This window comes from Garra rufa, chromosome 9, assembly GCF_049309525.1.
Source record: "Garra rufa chromosome 9, GarRuf1.0, whole genome shotgun sequence".
Classification (NCBI taxonomy): Eukaryota; Metazoa; Chordata; class Actinopteri; order Cypriniformes; family Cyprinidae; genus Garra; species Garra rufa.
Window position 1 is genome coordinate 31,873,475 of NC_133369.1, and position 14,409 is coordinate 31,887,883.

At 33.1% G+C, this 14,409-nt stretch overlaps 1 protein-coding gene across 1 annotated transcript in view; it reads left to right on the forward strand.

The window, feature by feature from the left end:
- col14a1a (collagen, type XIV, alpha 1a) overlaps positions 1 to 14,409 on the forward strand; it is a 207,893-nt gene that overhangs the window by 20,445 nt on the left and 173,039 nt on the right. The window contains exons 7-8 of the mRNA XM_073847829.1: positions 13,564 to 13,689; positions 13,827 to 13,915. Of these exons, the coding sequence (XP_073703930.1) occupies positions 13,564 to 13,689; positions 13,827 to 13,915 (215 nt within the window). The remainder of the gene's footprint in view (positions 1 to 13,563; positions 13,690 to 13,826; positions 13,916 to 14,409) is intronic.

The following is a 14,409-nucleotide window of genomic DNA, read 5'->3' on the forward strand; positions in this document are numbered from 1 at the left end:
GGGCTTCTGCAGCTCTTAAAAAAGTCTTCTTTCTCGTTTTCACCAATTATGAGCTTAATAAGGTCTTAAATCAGAGCAGAAAGTCTTAAATTTATGAAGTCATGATATTAAATGTTGCATACACTCTAAAAAAGTATTTTGTGACATATGAAGTTTTTTTTTCTGAAAATTCGAACTAAATTAAATTGTGGTAACACTTTAGTTTAGGGACCACTTCTTAGTATTAACTAGTGGCTTATTTGCATGCATAATACTAGCATATTGGCTGTTTGTTACTTATAAATAGGGATCAATATGTTTTTTTTAGGGCCAATGCCAATACCGATTATTACAGATGAAGTAGACCGATAACCGATATTTTGAACCGATATATATATATATTACCAGTCCAAAGTTTTTGAACAGTAAGTTTTTTAATGTTTTTTACTTTTTGTAAAATATGTGAAATATTTTTACTATTTAAAATAACCGGCTTTGTTTGAATATATTTTAACATGTAATTTATTCTTGTGATCAAAGCTACATTTTCAGCAAGATTGATTTCCAGTCTTCAGTGCAAATGATCCAGTACAGGATTCTTCAGGATTTCTATTTGAATATATACTTTAAGATGTTATTTATTCCTGTGGTTTTAAAGCTGAATTTTTAGCATCATTACCCCAGTCTCATGATCCTTCAGAAATCATTCTAATATTCTGATTTGCTGCTCAAAAATATTTATTATTAAAATTATTATGCTGAAAACAGCTGAGTAGATTTTTTTCAGGTTTATTTGATAGAAATAGAAAGATGCAAATATCAGTATTTATCTGAAATAAAAAGCTTTTGAAACATCATTTCTTAAATTAAAGCTTGGAGTCAGTATAATTATTTTTTTTTGGTGGGGGGAAGAAATTATAGTAATTAATACATTTATTAAGCAAGGATGCTTTAAATTGATCAAAAGTGATGATAAAGACATTACAAAAGACTACTATTTCAGATAAATGCTGTTTTTCTGAACTTTCTATTCATCAAATAAACCTGAAATGTTTTTTGAGCAGCAAATCTGAATATTAGAATGATTTCTGAAGGATCATGAAATGGAATAATGATGCTAATATTCACCTTTAAAATCAATAAATCAATAAAATAAATTCAAATAAAAAATAGTAAAAATATTTCAAAATTTTAAATTTAGATCAACCAAATGCTTGGTGAGCAGAAAAGACTTATATTATAAAATATTACAAATCTTACTGTTCAAAAACTTTTGACTCGCAGTGTATATGCCTGTTCTAAAAATGAAAATAATGTCAAAATTAAGAATAACAAGGGCTCTGACAAAAATGACCGATACCGATAACCATAAAAATGCTTAATATCTGCGCCGATAATCAGTCAGCCCATACTTATAAAGCATATTTGAATGCCTTATTCTGCATGAATATATTTTAGATACCTTTATCCTACCTCATACCTAAACTTAACTATCTTACTAACTATCAAATACGTAAGTAAATATTAAGTAAATAATCTTACTAACATCAAATAAGAAGTTTATTGAGGCAGAAGTATTTCATAGTTAATAGTGAGAATTGCTCATAAAACTAAAGAAAAAATATCTTTCAATGAGGTGATCAGACTTTTTTACCCTTTAAACTAAGTTGATTTTTCAAAGCCTACTGGCAGATATTTGTTCTTGTTTTAACCACAAACCACAACTAGATCAATTTCTCATAAAACAAAACTTTTTGACTTATTTTGTTTTGCTTCTCAAGTAAATGTATCTTGAGTTAAGAATCTTTAGAAAATTGCACTGGAAAATAAGACAAAAATACAGAGGAAAAACAAGAGTATTAAATATTTCAGTATATAAAGTTTGTAAAATGAATTAAAAAGAGATCTGTTGGATGTTGTAGTTTTAAACTCTAAAGCATTGCTAATACAAGACATTTACATTTAGAGACCACACTGACATACTGAAATGTATTCCTTAAATTTTATTTACATGGTCTAAAACAATTCCTACAAATTCCTAACTTTACTTTTATGAATAGACACATCTTGTATTATCCTGAAGGGGTTAAGTTTGCTCTGTAAGTGTATATTGTCCGTCTTATTTGAGAGGTACATATCCGATAGATAGATAGATAGATAGATAGATAGATAGATAGATAGATAGATAGATAGATAGATAGATAGATAGATAGATAAGCAGACAATATTGATTAGAAATAATTTTATTATGTGAGAAGAAAGAGACTACAGAGTGCAAGGACCTTAGACGAGCACAGGCTCTATAGCCCCTCCGTCTTGGATTTCAGCCGCTGTAAAAATCTGTGATTAACTCAGCTGTCAGCACTGTTATAAATCTGACTATCTGACTCTCTTCACATTGCTGCAGTAAGTTATCTGAGGTTATTTCACTCTAAATTCTCCCCTTTCCAGTAGTCAAAAAACTTCAGCGATCGTTACGTTAAGTATTGCCCATTCCTCACTAGTCACCGGCGGACCCAGTAGTTAACATAAAGTGGCAATATTCGGAGCACTGCCTCGCACACAGCTGTCACGCACTCCATCTTTCATCTGAAGATTGCAAACACTGTTCATTCTAGTGAAATAAAATAGTTCAACCAAAGTGCAACCAAATACAGCACCATTACTGGTAAACACTTATTGAAAAACTAGAAAAGATATCAGTTGAGCAAGATTCAAACTTGTAAGATCCTGTAAAAATGTCCACCATAGTGTTTTTACGCCTAGCAGTGAGTGCTTGAGAGTGGTTGCTATATAACAGAATATCTACAGAAATAATGTGGCAGGCGCATCATGAATAAAATGTCGCAAACATTATTTTTCATTTCAACATTTATAGTTTTTCTGGGAATGTTACAAACTTGAATACTTGGAGTTAAGCAATATTAAAGCAACCTGGTCTTATGACGGAAACGTATGTCTGGGAACGATTCTGCAAGATGCAAAATACATACCACCATGTATGTTTCATGACATATTCGATGTGAAATGTCCACTGGGTGGCGCTAAAAGAGTGTTCGTTTTTTTTTTTTCCGGAAGAGATACGTACATGTGGTACGTTTTATGTGACGCTGGTTTTGTGTGTGTAACAGCAGTTTTGACTTTAAATGTCCGTTGAGTGGCGCTATATGTCTAATGCTCTGTGACGTTTTAAAATAACGTACCATCTGCACTACACCTAAACCTACCTGATAGTATGAACAAAAGTGAATGTGACATAAAAACGCAATCACAAACATGCCATTTTAGCTTGTTTTTCGATCTCTCATCTTTCAGCTCTTTCATTGTGTGTCATGTTTTTCACGGGATTCGTACCCAAGGATTCCGCATCCTAAGACCAATTTAATGCCGGCTAAGCTACCGAGCAAACTTGGTATGTCCAGAAAGTGAAACATATGGAGCTGTAATCATAACTGTGTGCAAAAACGATTACAAGTGCTCACTGTTTTACTGCCTGTAATGTTTATTTCTGTTGGAAACTGCAGTGATATATACTTATTGGTACGTATTTCGCATCTTGTGAAAAAATTCCCAGAGGGACGTTTTCATCATGAGACCAGGTAGTATTAAAGGAATGTTTACTTAAAAATGAAAATTCTGTCATTATTTACCCACCTTCAAGATTTGTTCATCTTCGGAACACAAATTAGGATATTTTTGATAAAATTCGAGAGCTTTATGACCCTCAATAGACAGAAACATAAATGAAATGTTCCCAGGCCCAGAAATGTAGTAAGGACATCGGTTAACAGTCCATATGTAACATCAGTGGTTCAACCGTAATTTTATGAAGTTACAAGAATACTTTTTATGTGCAAAGAAAACAAAAAATCTGACTTGTGATGTGGCAGTTGGTTGGAAATTTGCCCCACCTCTCCTCCACTGTGATTGGACGGCTGACTAAATTGTGACAGTGATGAGCACTCTTTTACTCAAATTTGAACCTTTTTTAAATCTCTGCTAAGTGTTCAACGCTAAGTGTGAAATAAACACTCAGTGCCTCGTCACGCTACTGCCATTTAAAAAAAAAAAAACAGCACTTCTGTTAAAAACAATTAAAACCTGTATGACTTACTTTCTTCAGAAGAAAGCAAATAAATATATTGGAGTTCAAACAAGAAATGACTTTCATTGTATGAACAAACAAAAACAAGACAAAAATTAAATAAATCAAAAAGAAACAAAATGGCAAGGAAACGACACCTTTTCCAAAAGGTATACCATTGTACCTAATTTACCTCTAAAGGGTGCGCATTGGTACCTTAAAGGTACATTTTAGTACCTAAAGTGTACATATTAGTACCTTGAAAGTGTACCACCACAGTGACAGCTTTTGTCCCTTAAACACATCTTTTGTAGGCTCTGCAGTATGCCTGCATAGAGTTGAATTAGAGACAGTTTACTACTTACTTTGTTACTTGAATTATGTACACTTTTAGAGTCACTGGATGTTTTATATTGTTTGTAAATGGTAAGATTGATGTCATTTATTGAAAAAGCTGAACACAATACAGTATATCTAAAGTATTGATTACCTGTTTGGATGCTATACCCAAGAGAGGCTCATTGCATGTACCTTTTGTCTGAAATAAACTTCCAGAAGTTTAAAAAGTTCTTTTGACCATCGATCTCAGCGTGTGATGCAACTATCTTCGGCGAGCTTTGACGAGCTGAGACAACCTTGCTTCGTAGCCACGATTACCCATAGCTTTCTGTTTTATATTTATTTGTACCAATAACATCACTTCTCCTTGTGTGAGAGCCCTGTTAGCAGTTGCTGTATATAGTGTGTCGCTGAAGGGCAGTTTGGAAATTAGCGGTGACATGTTCAAAGTGTCTAGAGGCCTTTCGGTCTGTGCCTCTTCCCACGCAAACCCCAGACAGAGTGTAAAACAATCCCTCCAGCCCAGACACAGCCCAAAGCCTGCGCTTTAGTAAAAATGCTGCTTGAGAATAATACAAGCATCCAAAAAATTAAATAAATATCAGACAGAATTACAACAGAGTCAATTTCATTCCCAGATAAATGGCGGCCGCGCAATAAATCATCTTCGTGTCTGGGAGAAATGGTCATTTGAAAAAAAAATGAGCTTGTAAAGAAGCCGTGGACTGCAAACCATATTAATGATTGAAATTCCTTTACTTTGAAGGGCTGCATCCTTTGAACGGGGAATGGAAGATATTAGATTGGACAGCATTATTTGGCCCTTTTTAGAAGGAGGCTTAGAGGCATCTGATGACTTTTACATGACAGTGAACTCTGCATAAACCATATGATTGGTCAGTAATCATGAATTTTGTCTCTGAATGGCCAATAACTGAGCATGCATTCTTAGATCCATCATCTGTGGATGTGATGCACTGAAAGGGATAGTTCATCCAAAAATGAAAATTACTCCATGATTTACCCTAAAAACATCCTAGGTGTATATGACTTTCTTCTTTCGATCAAATACAATGGAGTTATATAAAAAAAATGTCCTGGCTCTTTCAAGCTGGCAGTGAATGGCTGTTGAGATTTTGAAGTCCAATAGAGTGCATCCATCCAAGAAACATATCCATATTTAAAACTTCTAAAAAATCTTGTAAAACACGTTCACGAGACAATGTCGTTCCAGCGGATGATGTAGGTGTAGTGTAAGCTACGGCAAGAATATGCTAGTCTCTTTTATTTACAGTAAAGGAAAACCCAACCTGATCTCATGACGAAAACAAAGCTGTGGGAACTTTTCGCAAGATGCGAAATACGTACCAATAAGTACTTATCACTGCAGTTTCCAACAGAAATGAACACTAGAGGCAGTAATACAGCGGGCACTTGTAATTAGGGCTGCCCCCTAACAGTCGACTAACCGTTAGTCGACAAGAAGAGGCTTTGTCGCCCAAAATTTTATTCGTCGCTTAGTCGCAGAAAAGTAGTGAAGCCACGCAGTCCGTGGTGGACAGATGAGGACATCCAAACACTCACCTATTATTCATCGACCTCAAAAATGGCTTATGATCTGAGTGATATATGTAGTTGCAACTTTACATGGCAGCTAAGTCTAATGTTGACCTAGAAAAATGTGCGCTATTCAAATGTTATGTGCGGAGTGTGGAAGCTGAACAGTAGCGCGTACAATAGTGCTGAACAGTAGTGCATGACAGATGGAGGCACCGGTGCGCTTACTTGCTCTTAAATAACTCCATCATTTTTGGTCATACAGATAAGAGTAAGACTCTGCGTTTACTTGTGTGCACTCACAATATCAGCGAAACGTTCCACTTTTGTAAAATAATAAAAGCAAACAGAATGCACTTTCTGCCTTCTCTGTCTCTGAAATTGAGTGCAAAACTACTAAACTGTGTATACTTGCCTTACAGACATGAAAAATATATCTATAGAGAGTGAAATGTCTACTTTCAAATGAACCAATTCAAATGGAAATGAAATATTCTTAGATTATGTAATCTGTATGAAACATGAAACATGCATACAGGCACATCCACTACTGCGGAGATGACAAGTCAGTGTCACCGACTTCATCTCTTAAGATGAAAACAAAGAAAGGACTAGTTTATCAATACATTTTTAAACGTTAAAGGGTTAGTTTGAAAATTGAAAATGAAAATTCTGTCATTAATTACTCACCCTCATGTTGTTCCAAACCCGTAAGATCTTTGTTCATCCTCTGAACACAATTTAAGATATATTTTTGATGGAATCCGAAAGGTCTCTGACTCTCCCATAGACAGCAAGGGTACTACCACATTCAAGGCCCAGAAAAGTACCAAGAAGATCGACAAAGTAGTCCATGTGACATCAGTGGTTCAACTGTACAAAGCTTTACAAAGCTACGAGAATACATTTTCTACGCTAACAAAACAAAAATAAACACTTTATTCCACATTTTTGTCGCTACTTCTCACTTGTGGACACGCGTTCACGAGAGTACCCTGTTGCATGCATGTGACGGTGCCGGCACTGACCCAGATACATCAACAAGCGACACATTAGTGACGAAAATGTGGAATAAAAAAGTTATTTTTGTTTTCTCTGCGAAAATAAGTATTTTCGTAGCTGATCACATAAACTACTTTGTCGATCATCATGGTACTTTTCTGGGTGAACGTGGTAGTACCCTACCTGTCTGTGGGAGGTTTAGAGACCTCTCAGATTTCATCAAAAATATGAAAGATGAAAGGTCTTACGGGTTTGGAACAACATGAAGGTGAGTAATTAATGACAGAATTTTCATTTTTGGGTGAACTAACCCTTTAATGCAGTCTCCTTGCTGAATTTCCCTGACACATTCATAATTATTATATCTGCCAGTGTGCTGTGGCAAGCTTTTTTGCATGCGCTTAAGTGCTTATTAGGATATGTAGGCAATTAAAGGCTCATTATTAATGATTAATGTGGTTTATCAATAAACGTGCGACTTATAGTCAACTAATCCTTAAAATGAATGACTACTAGTCAACCAGAAAAATCTTTAGTCGAGGGCAACCCTAGTTGTAATCGTTGTCACACACAGTTATGATTACAGCTCCATATCTTTTGTTTTCTGAACGTAAGAAGTTTGCTCTGTACCTCAGCCAACATTGAATTGGACTTAGGATGCAGAATCCTTTGGTAGGAATCCCATGAAAAACATGACTCACGATAAAAGAGCTGAAAGATGAGAAATTGAAAAACAAGCTAAAACGGCATGCTTGCGATTGCGTTTTTACGTCACATTTGATTTTGTTCATTATTGGGTAGGTTTAGGTGTAGTGCAGATAATACATTATTTTAAGATGTCATGAAGCATTAACATAGTCATAACGTGTACAAAACCAACATCACATAAAATGGACCATACAGACTGTACGTTCAACTGTTCCTAGGAAAAAAACTGAACACTAGTTTAGCACCACTCAGTGGACATTTCACATCGAATATATCACACAATCGTACATGGCGGTACGTATTTCATGTCTTGTGAAAACGTTCCCATAGGTACATTTTCGTCATCAAGATCAGGCTGGGGAATCCAGTCTCCTTTTGACTTGTATCGAAATCCTTGAAGTCCTCATTTTCTAATTCGTGACCGGTGTTTTGTTTTGCTCTCTTCTTACGCTACACCTACATCATCTACTAGAACACCACTCTCTTTTGAACATGCTTACGACAGTTAGAAGTTTTAAATATGGATATTTTTCTTACACAAACGCATCAATTTACTTTAGAAGGTCTTTATTAACCTCCTGGAGCCGTGTTGAGTCATTTTCATGATGGATGAATGCACTTTATTGGTCTTCAAAATCTCATCAGCCATTTTAAAGCTTGGAAGAGCCAGGACATATTTTAATATTAAAAGGTCATATACACCTAGAATGGCTTTAGGGAAGGCTAATCATTTTTGCGTAAACTATTACTCTAAATGAACCATATAGTTTTGCAGTTAAACAATGTAAATATAAAATGAAGCATGTTGAACAGGCTGTTTGGTGAGCAGATCGAACGTGTTTGGTCTGGAGCTGGCTGACCTCTTTAGCGCTGAATGAGAATCTAACTGGAGTGCTATAAGAATGAGAATAGTAATCATCACTGTTTTCCAGCTGGTCTGCCTGGAGGAATCTAGACGTGGGCTGCATCAACGCTCCCACACGTCAACATCACAAATGCTCTTCTCCGCTCTCATAACTCCGTTCCACGCTGTAGGTTTGTGTCTGCTAGGGTTGCCGGAACCGGGGGGCCCCGGGTGTGTGTTCCTCCGCTTTTAGCCCACTCAACCAACGTTAGCTGGCTGAAATTAAAATATGTACCTTTGCTGAATCACATTACAAGCACATTTCTGATACAGGCTAGTGGAACGCTGTAGTTTTAGGGGCTGTTAATATTTCTTCGCAAACAAATGTACATTTATGTAGAGAGATAATCAATAAAAGTGACACTGATCGTTTTTATACATTTTATTTCTAATATCTTTATTTTTATTACTAGTAAATTGATGTTAAATTATTAATGTTTCAATTAAAAAAAAAATGAAAAAGAATAAAAACATCATAGTAAAACTATAGTAAAAACTGTGATAATACTGTGAAATATTTTTACCATTTGAAATAACTGTTTTCTATTTTAACACATTTTAAAGTGTATTTTATTCATTTGATTCATTCAAAGTCATACTTATTTACTGCTAAAGAAACTTTTATTATTATTAATGGTAAAAACAGTTGTGTTGCTAAATATTTCATGGAAACTGTGAACAACTGGAGGATTATTGGATGTATATAACATTCAAATTTATTTTTTTAAATCAAAATCTTAAACATTATACATTTCTTTACCGTCACTATTAATAAATTTAATCCATTCTTGCGAATAAAAGTTCTAATTTTGAATGATAACAAACATCTGTTTAATGTAATTAATTTAATGTCATTTTATTTATAATTATTATAAACTATTATAAACTGTAAATTTAATCCATCCTTGCTAATAAAAGTAATAATCTTTAAAAATAGAAATAATAATAAGAATAAAAATAAAAAAATAAATTAAATAAAATTTCTTTACCTTCACTTTTGGTAAATTTAGTCCATTCATGCTAAAAAAAAGTATTAATCTTGTTTAAAAACAAATAAAAACAAATAAATAGATAAAATAATTAAATTAAATTAAAATAAATTAAACTGACCCTAAACAATATACATTTTAAAGTAAAGTATTATAAACTTTATGTACATTTAATCCATTCTTTCTAATAAATGTATTAATCTTATTTTAAAATAATAATAAAATAAAATAATAATAAAAAAATAAATTAATTAAATTAAACAGACCCCAAATATTATACATTTTATTTAGAATGATTATTAAATTTCAGTCAATGTAATCCATCCTTGTTAATAAAAGTATTACTGTTATTTGAAAAAATAAATAAATTAACAATAATAAAAAAATAATAATTAAATTAAACATTTTCTGTCAATTTAATCATTGCTAATAAAATTATTAATCTTATCTAAAAAATAAAAAAGTTATAATAATGATAATAATAATAATAATAAAATTAAAATGACCCCAAACATTATACATTTTATTTATAATTATTATAAACTTTCTGTAAATTTAATTCATCATTGCTAATAAAAGTATTACTCTTATAAAAAAAAAACTAAAAATAACAATAATAATAATACAAATAAAATAAATTACATTAAACATTATACATTTTTTTAGTTAAATTTAATCCATCCTTGATAATAAAAGTATTAATCTTATTGAAAAAAATAAAAATAAATTAAATATACATTTCTTTACCTTCATCTGCCTTGTATCATTTGTATCAGAATGCCTTGATATTGGTATCTCTGTGCCAAATCAGTGTGTAATACAGACAATTATTATTCATGAGCTGAGCCTCATCCATGTAGTGACGTCACAAGTCGCCCACCTTCTGTCTCCTCAATCTAAATCTGGTTCCGCACCACTGCGCTCTCGTCTCGGTATTTTCTAACTAGAACAGCCCTCTGTGTTTAAACTCTGATTCACCTTTTTATATTTCTTGCCACTTCACGTCCCATCAAGAGACGAGACGACATGCTTAATTGTCTTAAAGGCCTGTTGCAGGTTCTCCTGCCAATTCTATTAAGATGGAGGAATGGGTCAAAAAGAGTGTACTCTGTGGAGTTCCCCAAAAAGGCCCAGAAGAGCTCAGACTGTGGCATGCTATCTGTCCTTTCGGTTTATTTAGATGGAGTGGACTGATTAACTTTGTGTGCTCTTTAGAACAAAGGCGCCCATTCTTCGGCCCGTGCATTGTTTGGCAGTTGGCTGTGTTGCTCCCAGAATCCTCTGCTGATGTCACAACCCATAGCATACTTGGCCTGGCCGGCAGTCTGAGAGAGAGCTGAAGTATGAGAGAGGAATAATGTCACCGTAATAAAGTGCTCTACAGAGGCTAGATAGATCAGTCGCTCTCCTCTCAATTTTTCAATAACCCCTGTCTGCATTCTTTAGGAGATAGAAAATGTGGGAATAGAGGGGCAAATCTGTTGGTTAGAGTTGTTAACCTTAATGGGCACTGAATGGTATTTAAACATGCCCCTGAGAGACCTAGATGAGCTCTTGTTCTGGTTATGTGTTTTATCGCACTACCCACTTCAGTTATTAAAGGCCTTCGCTCTTATTGTTTCTCTCTCTTTGTTTGTCTCTCTCCTCTCTTTCCTGTTGATTTGCCACCATATCTCAGATATGGTCTCTAAATTGTTTTCAGATACTATTCACAAGTATATTGCTTGCGTGCGTGTGTACAGTATATTATATTATATTATATTTTTATAAAGTATTTTGCTGTAGATTTGCTGTCTGGGTGTTATATTATATTATATTAAAATCTATTATATTATATGATATTATATTATATTTTTATAGAGCATTTTGCTGTAGATGTGCTGTCTGGGTGTAATGTTATATTAAGTTATATTATAATATATTTTTATAAAGCAAATGCTTTGTAAAAATATAATATAATATAACTTAATATTACATTGTAGTTGTGCTGTCTGGGAGTAATGTTATATTAAATTGTATTATATAATATTTTTACAAAGTATTTTGCTTTAGATGTGCTATGTAATGTTATATTATATTATATTATATTATATTATATTATATTATATTATATTATATTATATTATATTATATTATATTATATTATATTATATTATATTATATTATATTATATTATTATTAAATAAGCTGTGTATATGTAGTGTGGAGTAAGTATTTTATTTTATTTTATTTTTTATTTTTTATTTTTTTGGTAAGGAATTCAAAGGCAAGAGTAAATACATTTATGTTCCAAATGATTGCTACTATTTAAAACTGTATATTCATAAAAAAAACACAAAAATAAATTAGTAAATAAATAAATAAATAAATAAATAAAAATTCTAAAAACAATATATCCCAGTTATTATATTATATTATATTATATTATATTATATTATATTATATTATATTATATTATATTATATTATATTATATTATATTATATTATATTTTTATAAAGTATTTTGCTGTAGATTTGCTGTCTGGGTGTTATAGTATATTATAATAATTTATTATATTATATTATATTATATTTTTATAAAGCATTTTGCTGTAGATGTGCTGTCTGGGTGTAATGATATATTAAGTTATATTATAATATAGCTTTACAGTAAATCCTGTGTTACATTTTTTATTATTAATAAGCAGTATTATATGCAGTATATGTAGTTTGGAGTAAGTTTTTTATTTTATTTTATTTTATTTTTAGTAGGAAATTCAAAGGCAAGAGTAAATACATTTATAATGTTATTAAAAACTGTATATTCATAAAAAAGACACACACATGAATAAATAAGTAAATAAATAAATAAATAAAAATTCTAAAAACAATGTATCACAGTTATATTATATTATATTATATTATAACTTCATAAAGTATTTTACAATAAATCCTGTATTACATTTCTTTTAGTAAATGAGCGGTGTATATGTAGTTTGGAGTAGGTACTTTTTTTTAAAGGCAAGAGTATGTACACTTATAATGTTACAAATAAGTTATTTAAAACTGCATGTTCACAAAAAAATGTATTTTAGTACAGTGTATATTTAATTTGTGGTAGTAATTAAGTAAATTAGATAGATAGATAGATAGATAGATAGATAGATAGATAGATAGATAGATAGATAGATAGATAGATAGATAGATAGATAGATAGATAGATAGATAGATAGATAGATGGATTATATTATATTATATTATATTATAAAAAAAACCACAATTAAAATGTTGCCATTTACGGTTTTACAGGAAAATAAAATCTAATGAGCTTTTTCCCTGAGATTAAGAACTTTTTAAATTTACCATCCTTTTTGGGTGTATTACATTTCCGAATCGCTGCCCGTAGGTAGCACATGCTTAATTATTTTGGTGATATTGTCAGCATATTAAGAACCACTCCTGATATCGAGCAGACTGTTATAACCCCAGGCTTACTATATCTTTGTCCCTTCAACATCCCTGTATTCCTTAATGACTTCACCTCAAAGAGAGTTGAAAGGTAGCCAAAAAGACATGCTTACTAAAAACTCACTCATTATTCAATGCCTCGAAAGAGCAAGAATCCTCCTTCCCCTCACATTAGTAGTCTAGACACCCCAGCGGCAAGGGAAGGAAGATAGCTGACAAATTTCTGACATGAGGGATCTGACAGGAGCAGCAAGAGCGTCTATTCAGTACTTAATCTTAATATGCATTTGATGAGAACAATAAACGTGACCTGCTACGGGACCTGCCCGCAGATTATCACCTCTAGTGAATATTTCACATGTCTAGAGACGTCGCGCTACACACGGGCGACGACATTGAAGCCAGAATGGGCATAATTAATGGAGCTCTACATGCATAGTGCATATATCATATCGCCGCTGCTTTGATTTTGCATTCATGAAGGATGCGAAGAGTTGATTGCATTGTCTGTCGTCTTAATCTCATTCGCTTGTCTCTTCTTCTCTTCTTCCAGCATATGTTTGATTGAGAGCTCCCAGAGGACGTCCCGCAACCGAAAGAGAGCTCGTGCAGCCCAACGGCTGCAATCTACGGCAGCTGCATTGCAGCAATCGCTTCCACGGCATCCTATTGCAATCGCGTGACCTTTTTGGGTTTTCTAAGGGGGCAGCGAGGAGTCTGTTGCTTAGTAGATAAGTCCCAGAGCTCTTAGGGCTTAATGAATCGATGTTGCCAGATCGCTGATGGGTCTGATGAATCCTCACCTCTGAATCTCAGGATACAATCAGCCTCGTGCTCTCAGATAGAGGAGCTCATGTTGATTAGTGATACTGGGGCTCTCAATGGCTCACTGATAACAGCAGAAGGTACCCGTGTCCTGACAAGCCACTCTTTGTGTAATGGCGTGGATCGAACGACGCCGCTATTCACGGACATAAATAGGTTGAGAGGAATTAAGAAGCACAGGAGTTAATTAAACAAATCTCGCAGCGATTGAATGGTGGTTTTATTGAGTGTTTTCTCAGAGACAAATCGTTTTCTGGTGGTAAAACTAAACTTATTAGACAGACATGCCCAGTAGATGTGCTTTTTCAGTACCTGTCTTTACTGTGATGGTTCACCTAAAAATGAAGGATCTGTCTTAAAGGATTAGTTCACTTCCAGAATAAAAATTTCCTGATAATTTACTCACCCCCATGTCATCCAAGATGTTCATGTCTTAGTTTCCTCAGTCAAAAAGAAATTAAGGTTTTTGTGTGTTTTCTCATATAGTGGACTACACAATGCCAGCCGAGGAATAAGGGTCTTATCTAGTAAAATAATCTGTTATTTTCTAAAAAAACGTTAAAATTTATATGCT